This window comes from Thunnus thynnus, chromosome 3, assembly GCF_963924715.1.
Source record: "Thunnus thynnus chromosome 3, fThuThy2.1, whole genome shotgun sequence".
In the NCBI taxonomy this organism is placed as follows: Eukaryota; Metazoa; Chordata; class Actinopteri; order Scombriformes; family Scombridae; genus Thunnus; species Thunnus thynnus.
Genome location: NC_089519.1, coordinates 35,024,948 through 35,049,216, shown reverse-complemented (window position 1 = coordinate 35,049,216; position 24,269 = coordinate 35,024,948). Strand labels below are relative to the sequence as shown.

Below are 24,269 nucleotides of genomic sequence, written 5' to 3'. Positions count from 1 at the left end.
ATAAAAAGGTTAGGACGTATTTGTGGAACATGGTCACAGATTTATAATGAAATCTGCAATGACACTGTTACTTTAACTATCAAATTGTCTTTGTATTTTGATGTGGGAGTTATTATATTTTATTTCTTAAATTGTGATGATGTGTTTTTGGGTTTCATGACTGTATTGTTCAGTTTTTTATGTTGAATGTCTTGTGTTTGGGATCATTGTGGAAAAAAGTATCTTCATTTTACCTTGGATGGATCTATAATCCATAAATAAAATCATATCATATATTATAAACATTTTTAGCATCTAATTCCCTCTTTGTGTTTCCTCGGACAGTGTTTCCCTGTTGAGCTGCAGGTGGAAGTATAGTAACAAAAAGAGGAACTTTGGCACTAAAAAGACTGTATCGTTGAAAGATATCTACTTGATTTGACTCATTTTTATTAGCTTCAGATAAACGGTCACATAATAATCAAGCAATATTCCTTTAAAATACTGATTAAAAACATGTTAAGTGTCTTGAATCTCTTGAACAGATGTGAACGTCCTGTTTAACTGACATCTGAACAGCTGCAGACTCTGACAACATGCCCGCCGGTCATATGACCTACCGTACCAGTCGTGCAATAACAGGTTGTTGTTAGCTGTGTCCTGTTAATAACATGAGGTAATAAGTCATAATGTATACATTATATTGTGTTTTGGAATGAAACCCTTCAAAACTTGGCGTCCAGCCTCAGACCCACACCCCGATTTCCTGTCTTTCTTCTCACTGTGTTGACGGACTCTTGTTGTGTGTCCGCTGGAGGAGAATTAAACACAAAAAAACTCTCCAGTCTGCTTCACAACTGAGAAACACACACACACGTCTTCATCACATTTAACCTGAGACGTTTCACCTTTGGGGATCTGTTGATTTTTTTTTCTTACAATAACAGGGTGCAGATGTAGTCTAAAGTAAGCCTAGACTAAAATAAGAGGAGCAGTTTAGATGTGTTTTAGAGGTGGTGAGAACGGTGTCATTTCAGGGAAAACAGAGACTTCAGTTCAGACTGTTAGTTTAGTTGTATTGACTTTAAAAGCAGTTGTTGATTTCAGGAGGAATTTCATTAAAAGAAACCCCGAGAAAAGATTTATTAATCATGCATGAATTACTGAAAACTTGTTCTTCATGTATGTTGAACTGTATATGTAGACATTTAGGCATGTTGAGTCGACCTTCTATAAACTGACAGAGAGTCCAGGTTACAATAGCTTTGGATTAAAAAGCATCTGTTCAGACAGGCATTTGGGTAGCATGTGATATTTTATGTTTTAATTTGTCTATTATGTCTGTTCTCCTTATATATTTTATTTATCTGGTGTCTTTGTTTTTATTTATTTTGATTGTATTTGATTTGAATTCTTTGACTGTGAAGCACTTTGTGACTGGTGTCTGTGAAAGCTGTTATATAAATAAACTTTGCTTATTTCACATATAATTAACATCTAATTACACATTTCTTTACAGGAGTGTTCTAGGATATAATAAAGCAGTTATCAGGAATTTATGGACCTATAAAAGAAAACTATCTATTTTCTTTAGTGTCCTCTAGTTTTCTACTATAATATCAGCGGAGTCATTCAGTGTTTATCTGTTGTGGCAGGAAGGTTTTGACAGTTGCTCCTCATCTCCAACACACGACAAGAGATTTCACCCCATAGCAAAAAAACCCAAAATATACAGACACAATAATCCTTCTTTTAAACATGTTTTAAATCACTTTTTTGATGACAGATGACCCAAAAGCAGAGCTGCCTCCAAAACGTTGATGATTCACATCATCAGTCGTGAAGCCTCTGAGTTGAATCTTTGCATTTTATTAAGCCACGTCATCGTAAACGCAGGATAACAGCATGTCAGGCTGTAAACTTTTACAAGTCTCGTCTCTAAATGACCCGACTGTGATGGAAACAGAGGGCGGCTCAATGCGCAGCAGCTCGTAGACTCGTTTTCTGTTTGCTGCTCGACTGCTGAATGTTAGCGAGGTCGGCTAACCTACTTTAAACCAGATGCTGCTGCTGCTGCTGCTGCTGCTGCTGCTGCTGCTGCAGCCGCCTCCATCGCCCTCCCATGTGATCGACTCTCTGGGAGGCAGCGGGAGAAACGCTCTTTTAATACGTCCAGGACACACACTTTTTATTTCTCTGACTGAGTGAAATTCAGGTGTTTTTCACGTCACAGATGATGAACAAAGGCTTTAAAACGGGAGTCTTACAGGTAAAACATGAGGCTGATAGTGTTTATGTGTGTGTCAGTGTGGGACAGCTGCAGGACTGAAGGTAGTAAGTAAGATATTGAAGAAGAAGAATTTATAAAAATGAGTACTGAGTATTAATAAAAAACAAAAAAATCAATGGATAAGTAAAAGTTTGAACCATTAGCACATGACAACTACCTGTAAAAGAGGAATATTTGACCTAAACTGGCAACTCAGAGTCAACTTGAAAAATCCTGATTTGTACCAAAAACTAAATAATTTAACTTATATATAAAACTTATAATAGTGTGAATGTTTTCTTTCATCATTAGCTAAGAAATAACAGTCGCCAGCATCTTCATAGATATTTGTTTTTAGATAAATTAGATGTTTTTTTTTTTTTAAATACTCCAGACTCCTCCTCCTCCTCCTCGAAGGCTCACCTCTCGTCAGGTGTGTCGACGTGAAAAGTCCTCTCGATGACGGTGGTCCACTGCAGACAGCGGATGATGAAGGTGTTGGGCTTGGGCCGCTCCGTCTTCATCAGCTGACATTCTGATGATCGTCACACACACACAGAGAGAGAGAGAGAGAGATGATGATGATGATGAACGGTGTCACACAGATATCAGACGTGACAGAAAGCTTGTGTCGGTGTCTTACTTGCTACAGAGAAGTTGTTGAGCGGGTAGGCCAGGTCAGAGTCCTGCGGTTTGTCCTTGTAGCCGATGAAAGAGCCGTCTGTCTTCAGCAGGAAGTAGCGCGGTCGCCAGTTCTTGATGTACTCACCTGCAGGGAGGAGAAGAAGAGACACCAACGGGTTACATCCTGCTCACCTGGGCGAGTCTAGACTCTTTGAACTTAAAGGGAAAAATAAAAAAATCTATCTTTTAAGTATCAAACACTCACTTTCCTTTGCTTGAGAGGTGGTTTTCAATATTTTGTGGTTTGGTTCTGTGTCTGAGGCTGAAACTAACTATTATTTTCATTATTTATTCATCTGGTTCAAAGGGTTAAATCTCTGCATCATCTAAGAAGAATCAGAGCTTGTTTCAAATCTGATCCACTGTGGTCAAAACTAGCTATTGTTCTGAATTTAAAATAAACTTTAATACGAACGCTACGGTTCCAAGAACATTTCAATACAGAACCACACTGGTGAAGTGAAAGAATGTGCCGTTTTATTTTCAGCATCGTGTTACAGTTACAGAAACACTAAGTGTTGTTTGCATGATTTGTAGATGTCAAAGTTAAAACTGCTTTTTTTTTTTTTTTTTTTTTTAGACATCTAGGTTTAACGCAGTATATATTCAACCACTAAATTACCATCTTACAGAGTTTCAACAGAATTTCATAGCTGTCTTTAAATCTCAATTGTCTTTAAAACAGAAAACATATATATATATATATATATATATATATATATATATATATATATATATATGAAATAAAACAGCAGCTGTAGTGGACGACTCATCACTTTCAACTGGTTTATTTAGATTATCTGCTGCATATTGTGAAATTAATTGAGTGCAGAGCGTTAACCTACATATTTTACAGCAGGGCTGAAACTTTATTATTTTCAATAATAAGGATTATTTTCATTCATTGTCTATTATTTTCTTTATTAGTTGTTTGTTCCATTAAATGTCAGAAAATTGTGAAACTATTTCCCAAAGATGACGTCCTCAAATGTCTTGTTTTGTCCAACAATCCACAGATATTCAGTTCACTGTCATAGATGACTAAATATTAGGGCTGTAGTCAACCAAAGAAAATCTTGGTCGACTGAAATCGTACATAATCTTCAACTAATCGATTAGTTGTAGGTGGGTTGGGGGGGGTTGTAACGGGACAGAGTGCACAGTGAACTCACATTTCTCTGTTTTGCCTCTTCAGGTTAGGCTAACCTATTGTTGCTAACTTTGGAGCTAACCCCATTCACTTTTGCAGCAATTGAGGAAACAACAGATGTGACTTTTTAACATTTATTAACTGACACACTGTAGTCTGAACTGTACATTTACTGCCAGACTAACAACTTACCGCTAACCTTTTCCTCTGCTACGCTCGCATCCACCGTCACTTTCCCGCCGCTCTTTCCCACTCGCTACGCAAACATACTAAGCACTGCCCTATTCCTAAACGGAGTTACGCTACCGATATTTAGCGTTATTTTTGGCATTAAAAATATCTTTTGGCCTGGCGGGGGTTCGTTGATATTATAACAGGAGAAACGCTGATTCAGTAACCGTTGAGAACAGTTAGACTCAGCAGTCTCCGTTAGGTTGGGCGAGTTCAAAGTTGTGAAAACAACGGGGGTGTTTTGAATACACCCCCGTTGTTTTCACAGGTAATTTGTTAGTCTGTCCCTCCCGCCGCAGGAAATAATGGATTAATCCTGGAAAGCTGTTGATGTAGCACTTTACTCCTTATGAAAATAACACGGAGATTATTCGACCAATGAGAATTTAGTCGGACGAGAGCATATCGACCAACTAACCGACCAGCAGACTGCAGCCCTACTAAAGAAACCAGAAAATATTCATATTTGAGGAGCTAGAAAAATATTTTTTCTTAATGAATCCAAAGGATTAATTGATTATCAAAATACTTTGCGATTAATGTAACAGTTGACAATTAATCAATGAATCATTGCAGTCTATTTGACAGTATCATGAAGACATTTGTTTATAATAAGTGAAAATATCTTTATCACCAGCCTTTTTATTTCTCTACTTTTAGATTTAGCCTAAACAAAGCTGATAAATATGTACAAACATCTGCACCATTTGTTGAGAAATATGAACACGCGGTTCTCATTCAGCCCTCCCCCCCACTGCTCCGACTCATTAATTTGTGACATAATTACAACAAATGTTGGAATACATGAACGTGTCCTGGTGAGATGTTGACATCTTCCAGAGTGATGTTAGCACCAGAGCTAACGGAGAACAAGGCGCTGGAAACTAAAGTGTGACTGTATCAGCGCATGAATTACCTCAACATCCATCCGACAAATTAAACACTGATAAAACCGTTCTCACACATCTGATGACTCACGCAGAACAACGGTGTGATGAAGATGACTTCAGCACTGAGCCCAGATATCAGAAAACAGAGAAGTGCTTTGTTTCTGACAGCAGTTCCTCTTCCAGACTGCTGAAGAAGAGGAAGTAAACAGTAGCCAGAGTTTGACTTTAACTGCTTTACAGGTGAAAATAACCAATAAATCATTAGAGCTGCAGGTTAGTTTAGAGATTAGCTGCAACTAACAATTATTTTCTTCATCAATACATCAACTTAATTTAAGGTTTTGCTGCTGACTGTAAGGATGAAACAGCTTCCTGCGGCTCAATCCACCATCTCACTGTAGTTTACAGCCTCCTAACAACCTCAAACATACACAAAAAACTACCAACCCTTAAACTAATGTCATCGTCCGCAGTGGGAAAGACGAAATATTCAAGACTTTTGTACATTAAGGCTCTTTAACACCTTCTGAGGTCTGTTTTTTTAGGGAACCGAATTCACTGTTTTTAAAGATTTTTTTAAGACCTGCAGATATCCTGCGTTTAGCTTTTTTTTTTCCTGATGAATGACTTGAACCATTAATCAATTTTCAAAGTTATTTATTCACTTCCTGTCAATTGAATAGAGGCAAAGGTGGCCTAAAAGGTCAGATCAGCAGGTCGCCGGTTCAATCTCTGAAAGAGGAAGCATAAATCTGGGCGTGTGAAGTAAAAGATGGAAAATGATTTATCAAAAACTCAGCAGAGTCAAAAGGAAAATGCATCAGGGAACATTTACTGGTTAAAAACAACGTAGGTGGATTATTTTGTCCTTTATTTTGGTGACTTGGTGCCTCTAAGAAGTGTGAAGCAAAACTCAGATTCTGACTGACAAAGTGATATAATCAGCTGCTGCTTTATTTCTAGCATATTAGCTGCTGTTGCTGACTCAGTAAGAGTAGTTCTGTATTGTTTAGTATTTGCAGGTTAAAAGAAGAGGTTGGTTCATTACTAAACCGCCTCTTCAGCCTCAGATCAGTCCTGCTCCTCTTGCTTTGACTGGTTCTGTGTTATGTTCCACCCAAAAGTCCTGTTCAACTCTGAACACTTCGCTCATAGAGGCTGAGCACAATCTCCCAGGTCTCATTGTTAAAACTGGGTGGAAACAATAATAATAATATAATATTATTTCAATAATAATTCATATTGGGGCGTTGACATGCAGTTCACTACGGAGGAGAATGAAGGGTAGAGCATCGTTTCCAGTAAGGTGTGTCCTTCACTAAATGTAAGCGGCGTAGGTTTGTTAGTAGCCGAGCATTTAGAAATCCTCAGACTTCAGTAGGTGGAGATCTCTGACTGTCTGGTATCATGAGACTCGTAGAAACATCACATTAAAGATGTAACGATGCAATTTCAAAAGGTCTCTCTAACCCTCCCGGTCCTTCCTCCAGTGACCCCTCAAACTTTACATTTGTTGCATCGTTCAAACCTTATGCTCATTTCACTAAAACAGATCCATCGATTTATGAATAAAATCATTTAAATACACTTTTCTTACAATTGAAATTGGTAAAACAACTGATCCACCACCTTCACTACAATACCAGAGCTCAACAACAATGCTGTTCCATATTTAGAGTTCCAAACTCTCTTTCAAACACAAATCTCAAAAAATGTACCAAATTCAGTTTGGACATCCACGTTTCCGAACTGTCCTGATCCTGAACTGTGAGTGAAGTCTTGAGTTTTGATCTTTAACAGCTCAGAGAGCTGCGAGAGCTGCTGACTTACTCACTGAAGGCTGTTAAGACTAAATTATAAGAGCACACAGAGGTGCAATAAACAATTCAGGGACTTGTGGGGGCCGGAGAGGAAGGAACCAGAGTGTTAGGTCATCCTCTGTATGCTCATAGTGCCACAGAGAAACTTCCCCCTGCTTGCTTGCCAGCTCCACACACACACACACACACACACACACATTAAAACCAGTGTGGGAAACAACACACACCAGCCAAGTGCGGCTCAGACTGGGCTACAGCCCTGCAAAGCTTTGCCTTCTCTGCTCGCCGTCTGGCAGGTAAACAACCATTGTTTGGAGGTGCTGTTCTTCAAACTGGCAGGCTGGTTTAGGCCATGTCCACACTGAGCCAGCTAAATGTGAAAACACAACTTCACTTCTCTGTTTTTGGCCTTCAGACCAAGCTAAGCCGGTGTGTTTTTCACAATTTAAAAAAAAAAGTTGATAAATAAGTGGATAAATCTGCAAATACTGGTGTGGAGTCGTAGTGTGAATGAGTGAAAAAACAAACCTCTTCTAAAACACTGATGTCGGGCTGCTCAGACAGTTGTGGATGAAAAGCATTTAATTGAATCTGTATCCTTTATTGAATCTAATAAAGTTTAGCTTTCAACTTTTGCAAATGGGTAAATTTAGAAATGAAAAAAAAAAAACTCAAAGATCCCATTTAGATCTGAAATCATCTTTTGTTTGCTGACAAGAAACTTTAGTAAAAGCCTCTTAAATGTTTACAACAAGTAACTATAACCTGAAAATGAGATGAGCAGCATTAAATATGAAATGTTGATTAGATTTGTATCTAACAGATTGAAAGCCTTAACACTTTCAACACCTTATTTTTCACAAGCTACAACTCACAAGTTTAAAATATTGATATGAGATGAACTGAAGTTTAACTGGGAGACCTTGACTACAGACAGCTATGTGTCCTTCTCTTTAAAGGACACATATTCTGGACATTTCCGTGTCTATATTTATATTCTGGGGCTCTACTGGAATATATCTGCATGATTTTCAGTTAAAAACTCCTTATTTATCTTATTCTTCATGCAGCCCCTCAGTTCAGCCTCTGTCTGAAACAGGCCGTTTTAGCTCCTATCTCTTTAAGGCCCCGCCTCCTGATGAGCCCACTCTGTTCTGATTGGTCAGCCTCAGGAAGCTTCCTCTGCAGACATCTGCTAGCTTCAGCGGCTACGTCAACAAACCACGAAACAAACCATAGTAGTAGTATTTCTCTACTTTTTCCTCGTTCTTAACTAAAAAAATGTCAACTTCTCAGAGACATCCGTACATGTTGGAGCTGAAATCCGATCTGAGGAGTGGACGACGTGAACAACACATGGAAAAACCTTAGCAACAATGTTAGCAACGACCTTAGCAACATAGGCTACAGAACGGACGGCCGTTTATGGGCATGTGTGACCATGTTTCCGCCATTATAACAGTATATAAATAACAGAAAAACAGAAAAAGCTGAATACCGTTAAATTTAACTGAGAGACTCTACTTGTGGTGTTAAAGAGCAGTTTGTCTTTTCTTTAAAATATAATCTTTGGCTGAGCGGAGTCTCCTGCTGTTAGAGAGCACATCAACCACACCACGACTTTTCAACAACAACAATACTGAAAAGTCGGCTTCACATGTAATCAACCTTTTCAGATTCTTCCACCTGTGGCTTTAATAGTTGAGACATCCTGTCCTACAACATAATGGTCACAGGTTCAATACCCTCAGCAGCTGTCCAGTTCATCAAGATTCAGATGCATATGAATGAATGAGTCAGCTGAACGATCAAAACTAAAAAAAAAAAAAAAAAGAAATCAGACGGACAATCTGAGAGAAAAGTCGCCATCTGTGGCTGAAAATGTTTCAAACTTAAAGCCACAGCAGATACAGATAAACACCAACCAATATAAATAAATCCATCCAAACACAAACACAGACACTCTGAAACACAGCAGCCATGTTTTAATCCAACATAAATCAGCTGTGTAAAAAAAAAAAAACAACCCAAAAGAGAAGAGAAGTGTCTTTCAAGAGCAGGTGAATGTTGTTATTTATTCACACCTTCATCTGAGGGAGAGAGAAGCAGGTTGTAGCTGCACAATCTTCCCTCACGAACCATCTTTGGCCGAGTACAGACGACGACTCACAGAGAGAACACAAACCTTCGTTTTCAGCCTGTCATCACGTTACTCTCAGATTTGGTGTTACATAAAGGTAGAACTGGGCGGTTAATCAAATTCTGGCTCCCGACGATTATGAAAACAAGATAATGGAGATAAAACGATTATTGTGCCGCATTCCGTTTCACAATGATGCTCTTGTTTTGTCTTGTGTTTATAAATCAAGCGCACCCTTTTCCTTTACAGCGGTGCGCTTTTCATCCCTGAACGCCTCCGACCCGCGTTCGGCGTCTCTGTCAGCAGCAGGAAACTACTGAACCAAAACGGTTTTCATGTCGGCTCCAACGGGAGGAAAATCAACAGTGTTTGTATTTATTGATTGATTGATTTTATATTTCCCCGCCCGACTGTAGAGCGGGGTTGACAGGAATCTGCCTGCAGTGAAATGAGACGAGCTCACAGACAGACTGGGAGTCCTGATCGATCAATGTAGATACTAGTTAATAAGTTCAAAAACACATATACAGCGGCAGGATATTTGTGTGATTTTAACAGCTGATGGGACGAAGCAACAGTCAGCACTTTCTCACAACACCTTTGATTATATTTTACCTGATATGAATTCATTAAAACGTGCTCAGATCAGCCCTGAAACCCATCGTTACGATTGTCTCAGGACATCTGTATTTTTTATTAGGATCAGTTTGTTGTTGGTTTGGGTCTTTTTATAGTGACTCCTTCACAATAAGAGTCTTATCCTTTAAAAAAACTTAAATATCCTCTTCAGAGATGTTTTAGGAGATATAAATATCACCTGCTTGCATAATAAATAATGTGTTTTTTCCCCAAATGTTCAGTTAACTAGTTAAAAATCTATTCCTCCTCTCTCATTGGAAAAATTCAGAATCAACCAACATGTAAATACCTTTCATATGCAAACACAAGATGTCTCCTACTTCACTGAAAAGTACATTCTCAGTGTTTGTGCACTGAAGTTATATAGTGGATCACAAATGGCTCTGAACCATGTGTGATGTCATCAATCATAACCTGCATTAACTGATTTTTTAACCATTTGTTTTTAGCAGAAACAGTGAACAAAACACTGACGTATCATTGTCACGTTTTAAATCGATATGTTGTTGTTGCTTATTTCCACATCCAGCAGTTACAGAGCAACATTATCATTCATGTGGAGTCGTGTTTCTGTCCACCTGGTGAATGTAAGTCCAATATTCACTCTCTTTTAAGCTTCTGTTTTTACTCTCTACCAACTCCTGAGGGAAATATCTAGCTCTTTAACTATGTTCACCAGCTAGTCTACAGCTAACTGTGTCTGTTAGCCGTTTGGTGCTGAGCAGGTAGTGTTCAGCGGCTTTTTAGGGCTTTTTATCTGAAAGCGACGCTACGAGACGCTGAGAGAGAAGCAAAACAGTAAAGTTGCAGCCAGACAGATAAACAATGAGCTGAGACTCACTATAAAGCTCCGTAAAGCCGAGAGGAGCTGCAGAGTCACTGATAATCCTCCGTAGGTTCATCACTACGAGCCGACATTAGTTTTATAAAAATATTAATTACACTTAAAGTTGAGCGGAGAGAAACTTTCCTCCTTCAGCAGCTGAAACTAACTCTGCACACACATCATTCTGCAAAGTGAAGAAGAAGGTTTTTTTGGTGACAGATGAACTTTCTCACCTCGTTTCTGGACCCAGCCTTCCTTGACGACGTTCTGGTCGCTCATGGTGGCTTCTCCTTGTCACCACTTCTCCCAGTTCTCCCAGTGTGGTGACGGTGAAGGGACAGTTGTCAGTTGTCTTGTCTTAAGACCTCCAACCTACCTGCGCCCCCCCCTCTCTCACCTGACCTCAGATCTGTCTTCTCTCTCTCTCTTTCCCACAATCACTTTCTCTTTCCTCCTTTCTCCCCGCCGACCCAAACTGACTTTCTCTTCGCTATCTCGTCTCTCTCTCCTCTCGTCTTCCTCACCTCTTTAGCTTGTTTTTTTTTTTGCCTCCCCCTCCCTCCTTCCTTCTCTCTGTCTCTCTCTCTCTCTTGGTTTTACAGTTTTCCCCTCACTCTCTTGTTCTCTTAAACTTCTTCTTCTTCTTCTTCTTCTTCTTGTGTTCAGGAGTTCCAGCGGTGAGTCAGCCTGGAAGGAAACGGAGGCAGAGAAAGGAGAGAAGGGAGAGAGAGAGAGAGAGAGAGAGAGAGAGAGAAAAAAAAAGCACACAGAGCAGGTCAGTGGATAGTTTCCCTCACACAGCAAACACAGCGGACCGCCACTCATTGTTCAGCACCGTAACACACTTCCTGCCTCCTTAACTCCTTCTTTCCTTTCCTACCTCCATCTTCAGTATCCTTGCTTCCTCCTATCATTCCCTCCTAACGTCTTCACCTCCTCCTTCAGTCCTTCACTCACTTCTTTCCACCCATTTTTTTTTTTTTTACCTTCTCCTCTTCTCCTTCCTTCCTTTTCTCCCTCCCTCCTCCCCTCACCAGCCCCCTTCTCTCCTTCACTTTTTATTTTCCTCACGATTTCTTCCTCTCCTTCCTTGGTTCCCTCCCTTCACCACAACCTCCTCCTCTCCTTCCCTTTCTGCCTCCTCCCTGTTGTTCTTTCCATTTAGTCGATTAATTGATTAGTTGCCAACTATTACAACTAATCGCTTAACTGGTTGTTGGTTTTTTTTGTTATTTTTTAAGAAGAAAATGTTCTTGGATTCCAGCTTCTCATACGTGACTACTTCCTGGTTTCTTCAGTCCTCTATGACAGTAAATTGAACGTCTTTGGGTTTTGGATAAAACAAGACATTTGAGGACGTCATTTTTCAACATTTTATGGACTAAACAACTCATCTATTAATGGAGAAAATAATCGACAGATTCCTCGATAATGAATATAATCGTTCTTTCCATCCTTCCTTCCATAACTACCAAGTTTTCTACCTCCTCTTCCTCTTCCTCCCTTGTTGAATACAACCTTATCTTCCTCATACATCATCCCATTGACTGTATATAAATATTAAAGAGTGAAGCCAAAACATCTGGCTCGCCCCCTGGTGGCTGGCTGCAGTATAGGTCATAAGTCCCGCCCCCTCCATGTTAGCGGACGGGACATGAGCCAAACTATAAAAAATCAAATTATACGTCAAATAAATTTTTCCCAAAGATGTTTTCTGTCATTTTTCTGTCGTTCTTATTATGCTGATGTTTGTCCAAGTGCTCATTTTTCTGACAAGTTTGTTTTTTAATTAGTTTTTTGATGATATAAAACATGATTGACAGCTGTTACAGCCGCTCTAAAACTTCAGTCAGACGGCGGGATGATGGCCCTCGGGACACGCCACCCGCCGCCTGACTCTACTGCACAGACTCTGGCTCCGAATGACATCACGCAGGCAAGATGGCCGCTCCCGGAAAGGAGATATTTTGGCTTCACTTTTGTATGACGGTACGAAGCAGAGACACGTCGTCCATCTTTATTTTTTTTTACCCACCTGCATTCTGCAAAGACCCGCCCCTCCTCTGCCTCTGATTGGCTCTGATATTTTCACTAACCCAAACCATCTAAACCCAACAAAGGCGACGAGTACCAGCCAATCAGAAAGAAAGAAAACCTCTCCTCCTCTCCTTCCTTTGCTCCCTCTCATCCCCACAACCTCCTTCTCTCCTTCCTTCATTAACCACTTCTCTCCTAACTTTCTACCTCCTCTTATCCTTCCTTCCTTACTCTCTCACCTTCCTTGACTAGGACCTTCCCATACATCCATCTGTCACTATCTTGGCTCCCTTTCACCTCCCCTTGTTTCCTCTTTTCCCACAGAATTCCTGCACCTTCCAATCTCACGTCCTTCATCAGCCCCTACTCTCCATCCCGATTTTCCTTACCTCCTCACATCATCTTCTCTCCTTCCTTAATTAACTCCCTGTCCCTCCCTCTTCCTTCCTTCTCTCCATCACTCTTTTGCTGTTTAACTACTTGGTTTTTTTTAAACCTCCTCTTCTTCTCTTTTTCACATACATCATCTCCTTGGCTCCCTTTCTCCTTTCCTTGTTTTCTACTTCCTCACAAAATTCTGGTAACTCTCTCACCTCCTTCCTTCCTTCTTTCCCTGCCTCCCTTATCTGCCACTACTCTCCTTTTCTATTTTCCTATTTTTCCTCACATGTTCTGCTCCTCCTCTCCCTCCTTTGTTATCTCTATCCCTCTTGCCTCCTTCCTTTCCTGCCCCCCCCCCCCTCCAACTTTTTAAAAAATCGATTAAGTTTCAGTCACTTTTCAAACTAAAATGCCAAACATGTAACGGTTCCAGCTCCTCGAACGTGGTGATTTCCTGTTTTTCCTCGTCTTACATCATATTATAGTAAGTTTGATGGTTCCAGGTTCTTAAATGCACAATATGTAATTTGCGTTTGGCTCTGTGTGAGGCGAGCTGCCGCTGACGTTAGCTCAGCCTGTTTCTCTGATAACTTAAGATCCAGACGTCCGATGACTAAAACCCTTCATCCGGTTAAAAGATCTACTTAAAAACGACCAAGAACCAAAAGTTTATTGTAAAAATGTGGCTTAAAACCGAATAAAAGTCAACGTATGACAGTTGGACAACCACAACACCAACGTATTATCTTGTATGTGTAGCTATTTGGTAGACGCCATTGTGGCAAACAGCCACAACGCTGACACACGCTAGATGATTACCATCATGTCCACGTATACTCTTTGGTCGAGGGGATATTTAGTCGATGACTGGTGACCAAATTAAACGAACCGTTACCTTGATTAAAATGATGGATTTCTCAGGGTTTGAAAATTGTTGGAAACAAAATATATAACACAGGTCGAGTCGTTTTTAAAGCAGAGTAGTTACATATCATAGTTTTAATATGAGAATTTGCTGCTTTCTGTTATCTTACATTATAGTAGACTGGATGTATTCGGGGTTGTGGACTGTTCATGGGACAAAAGAAAGAAAACATGCGATGATGTCATCTTGTACTGTAAGATATCGTAATGGACATTTTTCACTGTTTTCTTGGCTTTATAGACCAAAAAACTACTAGAAAATAATAAGCACATACAACGAGTTGCATCGAAGAATAATGTTATTGATATTACTACTCTTATTGATCCTGTCCATCAGTTCAGTACAGATTTGTTGTAAAAACAGCAGTATGATGCTTTTAAGAGCGATTGGTCATTTCTGTTCTGCTGGATATAAAGCTGATGAGTCATCCACTTCTCTGCGTTGGTATCAAGTTAAACAGATATTGTCAGCACTAGTATCAGAATATTTCTCTTGGTATAGAGCTGAGTATTAACTCAAGATGCTTCACACGTTGACATAAACATCCTATAAAGCAAAGTCCTGCTCACTGATTTGTAACAATCTCCAAAATGATCTTATTCAATGAGAGATATCTTGGTAGAAACAGCAAAATCTGATAAATTATGGTACACTGTGATAACTCACAGTCCTATCTGAGCCGTATCTATCGATTTGTGTTGAAAGTCGTCTGTTCATCAAGTTTCTGTTTGGCCAAAGCGCCGCCCCTCATGTACTGACAGGTGTCGAGAAAGAGAAAAGGGTGGAAAAGGGTTGAAGGAGGAGATATATCACAAAGTAAACTGGCTCCCAGGAGGCATCGCTGCACACAACGTCTCTTATTCCTTCTCTCCTTCCTCCCTCATCTTCTGTCCAACACATCCTCATGATTACACGAGTACATGGGTCGATTGAACCAGCCCTCCAGAACGACCTATAGGAGCGTTTTCTAATATGCAGCCTCTATCGTTGCTTTCCAAAACCGTTAAGAAAACTAATAATAATGCTTTGTGGTGCGACAACGTTGTGGTGAAGGTCTGGTTAGGTTTAGACACTAAAACCACTTGGTTGGGGTTAGTCAAAGATTGTGGTTTTGGTTAAAATGATCACTTGAAACGTGGTGTGGATTAAAGTTACTACTTCCTTAAAGTTAAGCAACCTTTGTCGTCGTGGCAACAGTAAACACTACGACAGTTGTAGTTACGGTTTTTTAAAAAAACTGTCTCGACTCGCAGTTGGAAACTGTGGTTCTATCTATTAGGGACATGCAGAAGGCCCAGTATTTGTATTTGTATTTGTTGAGGCAGCAAAATTATTTGTATTTGTATTCGAATAAAGGTGGAAAGAGGCTTAAAAATCCTGTTTTTGTTTTTATTAGGCTTTTAATTTTAGAAAATTAAAGTGTTACAATAAGTCTTCATGAAGCTTGTTCAGTAAACGTGTGTCAGAAGGTTCAGTTTTATCTCTGGGGAACACCCCAAACTCTGGGAGTGATGTCCAAATTAGGAAATGTGCGTCATGTAGCAGGTGGATGTGACTCCCTTCATTGAGACCTACTGATAGACGTAGCAGCGGAGCAGAGGAGAGAGACGGAGATAGTGATGTAACCGACATGTTTTTTTTCCTGAAAACAAATAATTTTTAAAATATTTGTATGAAACAAATATTAGTAAAAACCTATTAGTGCTTTGCCGAATAACGTATTTGTATTCGGGCACACCCCTACTATCTATCCAGCCACTCACCCAGCCCGCCTCCTCCTAATATGGACGTTTGTCACCTTATTTACACGTCATCTGAACTACGTCATTCCTCCTGCTCATATTTATTACAGCCGCTAGATGGCGTCTGTCACTCAAATGTAACTACAAGTTGTTTTTGCCGGCTGAATTTTCAACCTACGCTGTTTTTCTTGCGAGGGCGGGCTGCTTCTGTCACACCTCCCTCCTCCCCAGCTCTCACTTCTATCTTCACTCCCAAACTTTCTCCTTACCTTCTTCGTTTCACTCTACTCTTCAATCTACTCCTCTTCCTCTCTCTGTCTACCTGTCCGTCAACTGACCACCCACCTCAGACTGACAGGTGAACCAGCAGACGGACACTGACAGCAGCGTCTGGACTCATGAAACACACTTCTGCTTTATAGCACCTGCATTTTTTCTTCTGCAGTGTTTGTCCACAACAAATTAAATGCTGTCCTGTATGCCTGCGTTCACACTACAGCTCAAATTCAGTTTAACTTCACACACAATTCAATTAGAAAAGATCACATTGAACAACCAGGGACTCAAGAGCTGCTTCATATATAAAGCAGCAACCTTCAGGTTCCTCAGATTCCTCAAGATTGTCCAAGACCGCCAATGTTTTGCTTGGTTAACATTTACCGTATTCATTCTGCAGCTAAAACTTCACACAATTATTAATATCACTGGACTACTAATGATTTGATAACACCCTACATTACCATGGAATTGTTTTGAGTCATCGACTAGTGCATCAAATCCCAGAGTCCTCCCTTGTGTGTGCGGTTGAGCGAGCGGAGAGGGCGAGCGTGTCAGTTAATAAATGCTGCAGCTTCTCGAGACAAAGAAAAGTCTCGTCTGTTGTTTCCCCCCCGACTGCTGGAAAAGTGAAGGGGGTTAGCTCCAAAGTTAGCCACAATGGGTTAGCCTAACCTGGACCAGCTGTTCTCATTTGCTCCTAAACAGAACGGAGAAACAGAGAGAATCAGCTGTAAAATGATTTACAGTCTATATGTTATCAACGCATTCATTCCTAAATGCTCACACAGCCTCTGGATGATGTATCATTCACTTCTAGTTAACAATAATCAATTAATAGTGATAGATCATTGATAAGATGCAGACCCTAAACGCCCAAAAGTTTGACTGTGTAGCTGAAACACAATTGGACACTTTTTACAGCCCGTCAGAGGTAAATGTCTCATTTAAACATCCCTGAGAAATGAGTTTTCAGTTTTGTGCCGAACAAACCAGCTACAAGCAGAATCACAGCCTTAAAAGGAATCAATTCAAAGCAAAAACTTTTAAGACAAAATGAACATCTCATCCCATAAACTTTACACTTCTCCTATATACAGCTGTAGTGTTCTGTGCTTTCTTGTACAAACAGTGATTTATGTGCTATCGCCCTCTTCTCGCTGCCAAACCCAAAACTTCTCATCGCTCAGCATCTCCATGGTTACAGCAAAATCTCAAATTGATGACACTTGCTTTAGGGTTGCGGGGCAGAGAGTGTGGAGCAAATATTTGATACAGAAATATGTTGCAATACAATCTCATTTTAACTTAAATTGTTCTGCTTTCCAGCAGTTTGGTCTTTTCCAAATGTATGACTGAAATGATAACGTGTGTACTGGGTACATGTTAAAAAGGTTTGTGCTTTACACTGTCTCATCTTAAGAGGACTGGCGTGTGTCTTCAACCAGCAGTCAGGTGTCCATATGAACAGTGAAAGAGGTTTTCCTCGCTGTAATCATTCCTCCTGTTCATACTGGATATTAAAAGATTCTTCAAATGTGCTTTCAATGGAAGTGAGTGTAAGTGTGTTGTTTTTAAAAAGATCTTCATTGAATTTCAGAGCAAATAACAATAACATATAAATTACATTAAGTGCAAAACATCCATAAAGTTCATGGAGTTCATGGATAACTGTATAAAGTGCTGTCAGTTCATAAGTCCAGTATGTTCCAGAGGAGGCGCTGAGATTTATCCAGACTTCTCCTCCTCCGGAGGTCAGCAAGTATCTGTTTAATTACAGTGTCGCTGTCGATTACAGTCTGTTGTATTATCATAGCACATCTTGTTTTCCACAGTTTTAAACATACAATACATATAATTATCCACAGTGTTTCCACAGGGGAACGCTGTCCGAGGAAACACAAAGAGGGAATTTGATGCTAAAAAGACTGTAAATGTGTCAGATATCCACTTGATATGACTAACTCAGACTGCTGAAGCTGAATATAAGCTTCACAGAGACTTTTAAATGCATTTTTGCACTAAATGACAGAAGGATTTAAGCCCCATAGTTCAACAACAAGGCTTGCCCGACTGCCCGGGGCAAGTAAAATGCCACGTCGGGCTAATAAATCGGGCCAATTTTTTTACCACTTGCCTAAAAAAGAAGAAGATCATCGTCATATCGTATCGTTCTCTGGTACACAGCGTAGCCCCCTCCTCTTATGTACATTGGAGAATATTGGCACACGCCGACAGCCAATCAAGAATTGAGTAGGCTAGTAATGTGACGCGTTAAACAAACATCCCTCAGGATTATGTGAGCATCTTCAAATAGAGGAATCATTGGAGTGTGTCATTTTTCACTTCCATAAATATTCTCAAGAACAAAAGACATTAAAGAGGGAAGCTTGGAATAGAATAAACGAGTCTAAACAATGTATTTGCCATCAGAATAGAGAGTCTGTTCTATTATTAGAAAGAAACTGGGCTGATCAAAAGAATTTAGTGAAATATAGTGAAATTTTAATATCCAGTATGACCAGTAGGAATGATTACAGCGTGTCATATGGACACCTGACTGTTGTTTTAAGACACACATGAAGAATTGTGAACCCGTCCTTTACAGTTTACAGATACCCTGATGATTCATACATGATTGTTTTGTTATGTATCAACACATCACAGAATCACCATGTTACCAGTCATTAGTAAACCCTGGAAGGAATTTAATAATAAAGCATAATTTCTGTCTGGATCAGACTGACCTTTGTCTACAACATTTAACCATCTGCTCACGTCTAGCTCTTATTCTACAATTTAACACAATGAGAGTAATAATCAAATTATGTCTATGAATCACATATGACATTTCAGCTCTGAACATGTTCTGGTGGTGACACACTCGCCATCAACGGAGGAGACAGACCCAAGACTGGGGAAACAAATGAGAGCCCTCCAATGACAACAAAAACAATGGCTGACAGGAGCAGCCGTTTGTATATTTGAGAAGCCGGTTGAGAGCTGCGGCCCTCGGTGCCACAAACACCACCACCCCGCCTACCCCCCTCCTCCATCCTCTCCTCTCCTCCACCACCACCACCACCACCCCTGTCTCTGATTTATTGGCCACGATTGCACCGCAGACAAACAAACACACAAATACTGAAACAACAGCTTTTGTTTCAAGGGCGTGTGGTGTCATTATCTGTTACATAACAACATCCGCTCGCCGTGCTCCGGTTATATTTTAACGGGCGAGACGCGGATAATAATAATAAATGTCTGGCAGGGTGACGCTTGTGCCGGTTAGCGGTGATAAAATAGATGTCCCGGTGTGAAAAACGCCCGGTCAGGGAGGGGGGGGTTGTGTAAACGCCAGGCTGGCCTGTGATGGCTCGGCTCGGCTGGAGGGATGCGGGCTAGCCAGGGGATGCTAGCGGGAATGAGGGGGTTGGTGGGGGGGGTGGAGGGGGAGGAGGAGGAGGAGGAGGAGGGAGGGGGGACGCTACCGCTAATGTTAGCCGGCTAGCCTGGCTGAATGGCTGGCTAACTGACGGTGGAGCCGTTTGACGTGATATTTTAAAAACAACCCCGCTTTTAAGTCGTTTTATTTATTCAACTCTGACAGATTGTGCTTTTTTTTTTTTTTTTGGAAAGGACCGGAGAGGAGGGAGGAGGAAAAGGGGGGGAGAGGAGAGGAGGGGGAGGTTGGGGGTGTCGTTCATCACGGAGATGGGCCGAGGCCAGACGGACCGTACCGTTACCGTTACTAGCCCTCCTCCCCTCCCTCCTGCAGCAGCAGCATCCCGGCTCCGCACCGCATCCCTCCCCGCCTGGCAAATGACGAAGCAGCAGCAGCAGCCCGCTAACGGCAGCTAGCTAGCGTGCTAACCTCCGCTCCCAACGGCTCCGGGCTCGAGACAAACCCGCTGCCGACGACCCCAGCCCCCGCTTCCTCCCTCCCTTCCTTCTCCCCCGAGCCGGGTAAACAACCTCCACTCTACCCTGCTACACGTTAAAGCATATTATTAAAATAATTTCACCTGGTAGTCGAAGAATATGATAGGGATGCCCCCCCTCCTCCTCCGCCGCCTCCCCCTCCTTCTCTATGGGCACTGGAGCATCCGACGGTCCCTCAGCGGCGAAAACAGGAGGCGGACAGCGATGGATCCATAGCCGCTGATGCCGAGTCCAGACCGTGGAAGGCGTAAAAAAGAGGGGGGAGGTTTGTGTTTGGTGTCCCAGACAGACAGCAGAGACTGCGGCGGCAGACAGAGACGCGGACAGACCGACAGACAGACCCGCTCCTCGACTCCTGTTCCTCCGCAGCTCCGCCAGGAAACCTCGCTCCGCTCCGAGTCGGCGCGTCACGTTTCAGCCAGATCTGACTGGGAACACTCCTGCTGCGTTCACGGGCTGTCGGACACATGGGAGCTCATTCAACCAGTGACCCCGCCTGCAGCTGGGAAATATACAACAGAGTCAGGGCTAAATTTAAAGGACGGGTTCACAATTTTTGTCTTAAAACAACAGTCAGGAGCCCAAATGAACATTGAAACATGTTTTTCTTGCTGTAATCATTTCTTCTGTTCATACTGACCATTATAAGATCCCTTCATATACAATTTAAGTGATGGAGGACAAAATCCACAGTCCTCCTTCTGTACAAAAATGTATTTAAAAGTTTATCTGAAGCTAATATGAAGCTTCAGCGTCCAAATGAGTCAAATCAAGTAGATGTCTTTCAACGTTACAGTCTTTTTAGTGCCAAAGTCCCTCTTTTTGTCACTATACTTCCACCTGCAGCTCAGTTAATTTTAGTGTATTTTGAAGCTGCCAATTGTGCAGAATGAATATAATTTATCATGTGAATTCCAACTGCCCTGTGTATTAATACCAAATAAACAAAGTCTGTTTTCTGGGTTTTTTTTAGATTTCTGTCAGCTTTATTGACACTTTTTGGGACAAGATACGGATAAACCACCAACAAAATATGTTGTTACAAAATGTAAACACACACATCTGATTATGACAACGTCACTGTTTTTAAAGTAAACTTATAAACTCTTACACAGTTTTTCAATAAAAGGATATATTCTGTTATCTAAATTGATTTCACATAATCAAAAATCATTTTTTACAAAGTTGTTGCATGATATAAAAACAGTAATTTCAGTGCCAAATAAACAAAGATGACTCCTTAAAGATAAATCATAATAAATGCACAAGGACAAGGTGATTTCTTCAGATTGTCAACCAACAGTCCAAAATCCAGATAAACTTAATTTACAATGATATAAAACAGAGAAAAGCAGCAAATCCTCCCTTTTGAGAAGCAGTGAGTGTTTGGTGTTTGTAGGGATGCAATTAATGATTATTTTCAATATCAGTTAATCTTTCAATTATTTTCTCAATTAATCAATTAGGTGTTTGATCTGTAAAATGTCCAAAACTGCAAACCAAAGATATTCAGCTTACTGTAATAGAAGACTAAATAAATCAGAAAATATTCACATTTGAGAAGCTGGAATAAGAGAATTTTTTTTCTTAAAAAATAGGTGCAAAATGATGAATCAATTATCAAAACAGTTGGCGATTAATTGATTAATTGACTAATTGTTGCAGCTGTAGGCATTTATGTCTCACAAATTGTTTACAATCACTATCTGTTATAGATTAATTATCTGTTGACTGACTGACTGATTTATCAGCTCATCTTGTGTGTCAATCAACTAATTATTGCATGTCAACACTTCTCGCTGTACTGAGTCAACATCTACTTCGATGGTGAAAAATCGGACTTTCCGGGGAGCACATGAAGGCAGCATCTCTCTCCTCATGGCATCCAGGGCTTTTGTTGGTCCCCGGCTTTTGTTGTCTCTCTCTCTCTCTCTCTCTCTCTCTCTCTCTCTCTCTCTCTCTCTCTCTCTCTCTCTCTCTCTCTCTCTCGTCAGTATGTGCATGTGTCCAGATTCACTTCAGTTATAATTCACCTCCCTCTGATCTGCAGCAGATCCTCAGTCTTCTTATACACCTGCTGGTGCCAGTCTTGACCCAACCAAATGTGGATCTTGCACACTGCCATTATATTTTTTTTCTTTCAGACTTTATACTGTTATTAATTTACTCTGGCTTAACCAAAATGTATAGCACCCACTCCCTCCCTCCCCAGCCTCCCTGTGAATGGATGCTTTGTTTGAGGATCCTGGTCCCAGTCTGGCTGCAGGCCTACATAGACGGGACTGCTGCTGCGGCTGCTGCTGCGGCTGCTGCTGCTTTGCATTAATCAATTACAGTCTTTGAAATAACAATTCAGTCCCACTGAACTGGTCTGTCAGGGTTAGAAATGACAGTTTTCAGACATTATTCAGAGGTGTCTGCTTCCTGTCAACATAATAATATCACTCCTGTAAAAAAAAAAAAAAAAGAAAGAAAAAAGAAAAACTATAATCAGTAAAAACAACAACATGGATACAATACTATGATGGAAAAGGCTGCTAGATTCAATAATGTGGAAATTCACTGGGCCTCTTACCTGTCACTCTTCATAACCTCCTATCAGTCACAGCCAATTAGATTGGATCGTTTCCGGGACTCTTGTTCACTAAAGCAGCTCCATGACAGTTAACGAGCAGGTGTTGAAGCAGCAGACTGGCTGAGACTGTTAGTTCCTGGTTTCTGCAGATGAAGAGAAAAAGTTCAGTTGAAGTTGTGAGAAGCTGCTTGTTGCTGTTGCAGCAGCTAATCATAAACCTTTGGACCAGTTCATGTGTGTTTAATTATCTGTTTTTATCTTCGTCTCTTCACAGTTTATTTACTACTGTAGTTTTAGAGCATGTGATGTTTAACTACTGATAATACTGATAATGTTTGTTTAGCCACTCTATAGATGTGGAGATTTGCTTATTTTATTTATTTTTGAATATAGCTTGGTTTATTTTTCCTTTATATAAAACCATAAACTAACAACGTAGTGACAACATTTAATAAACAAACCAGAACAACAAGTTTAATGCTTCATCCCCGACCAGACGTCTGTGTCTTTCAACCACAATGTAAAAAAAAATTGATTAATTAATTAATTAATTAGTTAGTTGATAACAGAAAATCCCGATCGCAAATCCAATGATTAATCACTTTGATTAGTCATTTGTTTTTTTTTTACAGTTTCAAATATTTTCCTAATTTTTTTTAATATATTTCAATTTAAATGTTCAATTTAAAGCATCTGTTAGGACTGATGGACGAACATGATGCACATTTGTCTTCATTTTTGACATTTTATAGACTATAAAATTACAAAATGTTATACTGATGAAAATAAAAAATAGTCATTAGTTGCTGTGGACAGTTTATTTGTTTATTTGTTTCTTCACTTATTCAATTCATGTTCATACACGGCACCAAATTGTTCAAACTGGACAAATTGGGCATAAAAAAATTTTTAAAAAGCAACTGTCCATTATATCTACCTGCTTATTCTCATCCTTGTATTGTTTATACAGATAGTGGACAAATATCACCTCCATACAGTCAATAATAAAAACAAACACTATAATCCAACAACATCCAACACAGATAAAATACTATGTAAAAACACTAATTGATTAATCAATTAGTGGATAACTGAAAAATGTAATTTAATTTAAATATTGTTGGTTAGACAAACTAAGCACTTTGAAGGCATCTGTCTGGACTCATGACTCACAGACTGATGCAACACAATGTTCATTTTTTACACTTTATATGTTATAAAATAAAATTAAAAAGCAACATTGATAATAAGAAATAGTAGCTGATTCTCTGAAGATGGAGGTTAAACCACTGTTGATTTGTTTGTTAGTTTGTTTTAGTCTTTGAATCTTTGTCCTGTCTCTTTATATACACACCTGTCACCAGAGTATCTCATGTATTTATTCAAATTGTACAAATATGGCATTAAAATGTTTTTAAAACATGCAACCATTATCTACAGCTGTGTATTCTCATTCATGTCCTGTTTTATAAAGTCTGAAGCCTCACTAGCGCCCTCTAGAGGCTGAAAATGTTCATACACTCAAAAACTACTTAAAATTACAAGTAAAAACAGATGATGTGTTTTATAATTGTTATTAATTTAGATCACTTTATATAGATCTGTTTTCACTTTGACTTATTGGGGTATTTTTCTGTTGATTAGGTCAAAAAAAGTACAACGAACAAACAATAAATCATGAAAAAAGGGGTGAATATACTTTTTACAGGCACTGTATATCTGTATATATACTGTGTATATATAATATATGTATAACACTGAAT

General features: G+C 40.0%; 1 protein-coding gene across 3 annotated transcripts in view; it reads right to left on the bottom strand.

The window, feature by feature from the left end:
- Nucleotides 1-20,351, bottom strand: part of akt3b (v-akt murine thymoma viral oncogene homolog 3b) — a 36,693-nt gene extending 16,342 nt beyond the window's left edge. The window contains exons 1-4 of one of the 3 annotated variants that reach the window (XM_067585569.1): nucleotides 20,015-20,351; nucleotides 10,862-11,315; nucleotides 2,892-3,017; nucleotides 2,672-2,783 (exon numbers count right to left, since the gene is read on the bottom strand). In XM_067585569.1, the coding sequence (XP_067441670.1) occupies nucleotides 2,672-2,783; nucleotides 2,892-3,017; nucleotides 10,862-10,907 (284 nt within the window). In that variant the 5' untranslated portion in view covers nucleotides 10,908-11,315; nucleotides 20,015-20,351. Of the gene's footprint in view, nucleotides 1-2,671; nucleotides 2,784-2,891; nucleotides 3,018-4,274; nucleotides 4,748-10,861; nucleotides 11,626-20,014 lie in introns of those variants that run through there. The other 2 variants (XM_067585570.1, XM_067585571.1) reach the window with 2 other exon arrangements.
- Nucleotides 20,352-24,269: the final 3,918 nt, after the last annotated feature.